Source organism: Diospyros lotus, chromosome 15, assembly GCF_014633365.1.
Source record: "Diospyros lotus cultivar Yz01 chromosome 15, ASM1463336v1, whole genome shotgun sequence".
NCBI lineage: Eukaryota > Viridiplantae > Streptophyta > Magnoliopsida > Ericales > Ebenaceae > Diospyros > Diospyros lotus.
Window position 1 is genome coordinate 9,805,555 of NC_068352.1, and position 4,485 is coordinate 9,810,039.

The 4,485-nt window shown below is 31.1% G+C and overlaps 1 protein-coding gene across 1 annotated transcript; it reads right to left on the reverse strand.

The window, feature by feature from the left end:
• Positions 1-469: 469 nt before the first annotated feature.
• Positions 470-3,175, reverse strand: LOC127792655 (photosystem II 10 kDa polypeptide, chloroplastic). Its single transcript, XM_052323257.1, has 5 exons — positions 2,986-3,175; positions 2,808-2,866; positions 1,425-1,480; positions 1,249-1,301; positions 470-712 (listed from the first exon to the last, which is right to left on the reverse strand). The coding sequence occupies exons 1-5, from the start codon at positions 3,140-3,142 to the stop codon at positions 618-620; spliced, it is 420 nt and encodes a 139-aa protein (XP_052179217.1). The 5' UTR covers positions 3,143-3,175; the 3' UTR covers positions 470-617.
• Between the last annotated feature and the right edge of the window lie 1,310 nt (positions 3,176-4,485).

The window sequence follows — 4,485 nt, forward strand, 5'->3', positions numbered from 1 at the left end:
TAATGGACAAAGTTAGAAGGCTAGCAGCATATCTAGTAGTTGTATTAGACTATGGTTTACAGTCCAATTTTTGTTTTATTAGTAGATTTGAAAATCTCTAGTGGATATTAAAGTAGTGGATATAGAGTTGAAATACCTGAACCACTCTAAAATCTTCTCGTCTCTTTTGTTTGTATATTTTCTCAAAACCTTTTCATTACATTATTGCATTTTAATTGTTATATTTCCAACATTCTTACTCATTGTTTTCAGAAAATAAATCTTCAAAATAAATTTTTCTTTAACCACCAAATTCACTCCCCCATTGTCTGTACGGTATATATCACACAAGTAAAGGTGACCAAATATGATCATACAAGAAAATAGTTTTGTCAAAGTAATCTTCTAATGGAAATGGTCTGTTCGTGGAAATGAATCACCAAACAATTGCAAAATAGTAGAGATTACAGGAATGAACACAACCCCCATATAACTAAAATACTAGAGAAATTTACATTACAGATTAGTTTGATGAAAAGCATACAGTATTTGTCATAATAATCTGAAGCTTTAATACATTAATTAATTTATTAATTGTCTGCTGAACTTAGAACAGAATCGTGGGTGTACCACTGCCACTACTGCACCAAAGCACTGGTGTTGTAAACAAGAAGTGCACCCCCTGCAAGTAGCCCAGCTAGGGTTATTGCCCATATTAGCAACCCCGTGGTGCCTGCATTATTTGAAACGCTTGTCCAAGTCAATCCACACCATACATGAGAGTATTTTGTGTATCACAATTATTAGGGAGATTAGATAAAATGAAGATGTTCATGGTCCTTTTTAAGTATTATTTATGTGAGTAATCTAGGGCATTATTATGTTGCCCATCGTCAAACAACATAGCAGTTGCCCGATGATGGGCAACATAACAGTTGCCATGACCGAGTGTCTTCATTACTAATATTAATATTCGGGTCAAAAACATTTTAATGCCTAGGGAGGTGTGAAAAGCAAAGATCATTAATTCAGATTGCATTATCTATTCTTTTAAGTTTAGACATTGTTTCTTAGTCTTTTAATTATATTTCTTTGTGATGTTCGGTGTATGTCCTAACAAACAATTGTAGATGTTTTATGATTTTGTTCAATATATTCTTATATACAAAAAAAAAATTAAAAATTACAAAATACCAATCCCTATTTTCTTTCTCTTCAATAATAAGAAGAAATTCAATCATTTATGGCAAATGGATAGTGTTTGCTTACCACCAACGTAGACATCACCACTTGGAGACCAATCGTTCGTATCGTAAATGGGACTGTACAAATCAACCATTAAGGTCATAATTATATTATTATTATTATATATTGCTTCTTCCTCATGCATCCAAATAAAGCAAGTTAAAGAGTATAGATAACAATGTGCAAGAGTGTCATAATACCTGTATCCATCCACATTAGCACCGTATTTGTCTACAAATTGGTAAACACCCTTTCCCTGAAATTATTACAAGTATCCAAAATAAGTTACTGCGTGCATTACAATATTTGGAAGTCTTGAGTGTGATAGTTTGGTAAAATTATAAGCGTAATCAGAACAATATTATTTCGGATCATTTTCGTAATCTTAGAAATATTTTGGGGTCGTTTTATAATATTAAAAATGTGTTTTTATTCCACGACCACATTAAAGATAAAAATAATTTTGTTTCTACTATTCTAATGACTACATTAGAGATAAAAGTAACTTGTATTTATATTTATTTGAATGGATAATAAAATTTATTTATGTTTACGTTTGATTGAATAATTTTTTTTTATAATTTTTATATTAAAAGTTATATTTACAAAAAAGATCTCTTATATTTTTTTATTTATGTATTTTTTTTATGTTTAAAAAAAATACTATTTTTTTATTTCTATTTTATATTATATCCGTTTCTCATTTATAAATTTTTTATCAAACACAGTACAAGTTTAGGAGTGTATAGTTTTCATATTTATCCCGTGCAAAAATACTATTTGGACACTTAAAGAGGGTATTTACGAAAATATTGTCACACTTATCACAATAACATAAGTTTAAGTGAATTATCACAATATTTTTTACGAAAGTACTATTTGGACACGTAAATTCGACATTTATAGTGGAACTTTACATTGATATCTTATATTTTATATTATATCAATACAAATATATAAAATATCAATAAAAATAGTAAATTTAAGTGTTTACATAGCATCTCTGGATTTTTTGCCCTCTCCTGAATTATCCTTTTCGTTTTACCGTTAGTGATTAAACTGTTTTCAATAGTTTATGAAGAAATACAAAAATTGAATTGAATTGAGTTCACATATAACAAAATTCATTCAAATAGAATTCTTAAGAAAAACAATGATTTCATCATATTAACACAACACAAGCAACCAAAAATTACAAGAAATGAGCTAAATTTTGCAAGTATTTTAATTTATTTGATTAAAAACGCAAATAAACTGAACCAAATTTAGTAAAAAAGTAAATTGATTTACCAATGAAGGCCTGACTCAATGATAAATAAATGCAGAGGCCAATGATCCATCCTACGAGTTTCAAGTTTAATTGATTATTTTGGTTAAAAAAAAGCTAATAAAATAAGAATAATTTTACCTTCATTTAAAATTTATCTTAAAAATAAAATATAATTAAACTACATCTAGCAAGTGTTAATAATTAAGCAACCCTTAATTATTACCTCTTGAAATAATTTTGATATTTAAAATATTTTAATTTTTTACAGTAAATGTAAAGAAGAGTTGTGGAGGGGTTAAGGACGTGTACCAACCTTGCCCTTCCTGCCCGATGCATCAAGGCCGTCCGTCAAGCTCATGCCGCCATTGATTCCTGTTATATATCCATACAACACACCATCCCAATAATTTCATATCTTCTCTCTCTCTCTCTCTAGATATATGTATATATAGATAGATAGATAGATATGCAAATTAATAATATATAATTACCATAAGGCTTGTCGGTTTTGATCTTCTTGCCGCTGGCCTGGACCCTGAATGAAGAGGAAGACCTGGCGAGAGAAGGCAGGCCTCTGGCGGCTGCTTTCTCCACGGCGAACGGAGTGGGTTTCAGGCTCACTGATGAAGCCATCATTGACGCTGCCATCTTCTTCTCTTCCCTCTCTCTCTCTCAGATGAATATTCACCTAATTGCTTGCTTTGCTTGATAATAAGAGCGACGAACCAGCGTTGCCGATTGCCACTGACACGTGGCGCTGATTCTGTGGTTGCAATCTGGATATGGTGTCCCAACATTATCAGAAACCATACCCCTCCGTCTCAACCAGTTCATTGTGAGGCATTTGTCGTGGACACGTGGACGCACGAGGTGGGGCATTGGATTTTTCATTAAAAAATGTAAAGGATAAATTATTAAAGAAAAAAATTACTAACTTCCATATTCTTTTCAACAACAAAAAATTGTGAGGTTTTTGTCAACTTATGGTGTGTTTTTAGTGATAATTAATTTGAAACCTCGTTGATCAAGTTATTAAGGGTAAATTAATTATATATTTGAATTTTGATCTTTAAATCTAATATTTTTAAATTTTATATTTTGTTAAATAAGTTGAGGAACTTTCTCAAATTAGTCATTATAGCTTTTTCATTATTAATGAGGTTAGGTAAATTTACATTTCTTGAATTTTAGACATTTTACTTACAATCTCTCGAAATTTATTTTTTTCTCGATGCTTTAATTTTCTTAAAATAATCCGAACACCTCTCCAAATAAGATACAATATTAAATAAACTAAATTAAATATATATCGAGGATAATTTTGAGCTAAGTTAGTTTAATTAATTGTTGGAAATGTATGCCCTAAAGACACGTTTTGTTTAATTTATGGTAATGATGTTTCTTTTATTCAGTTTATGGCACATATATTATTTGCATTTAATTGTTGGAAAGGTGTCCATGCTATCAAGTAAGTGATTCATGTGATGGGTCGTTCTTCACAGTTAGGCATGAATCATGGGTACTTAATAAGCAAGAAAATATAACTCTTGATCTTTTGATAGAACTGGGCATTCTATCATGATAAGATCATTGTGCAATAGATCCTAATGGAGGATGGCTTGCCTTAGCCAGTAAACAGTCCGTTTACTCTAATTGTACAAGCGCATTTGGAATGCGTAGAGTGGACCTGTGATAGAAGCTAATGACAAAGTACTAATTATCATGGAGCTAGTCTATCACTGCTACTACGTGGACGAGTACTCTAATACTTGAGTATTAGTTGGTGGTCTAGTGAACCTAGATCTATATTCTTGGATTCATTGTAAGTGAGGTCTATCAAAGATCAATATCTTTTTGAGTTGGGAGTATGGTTTCTAATTAGCTAAGACAGACTATTACAAGATAGTTTCTGTGATTCACCCCCTTGTGATTGTCCAAGAATAATCGAATAATCCAGGGCCCTGGGAACGTGACTTAAGAGTGTGTGCTTC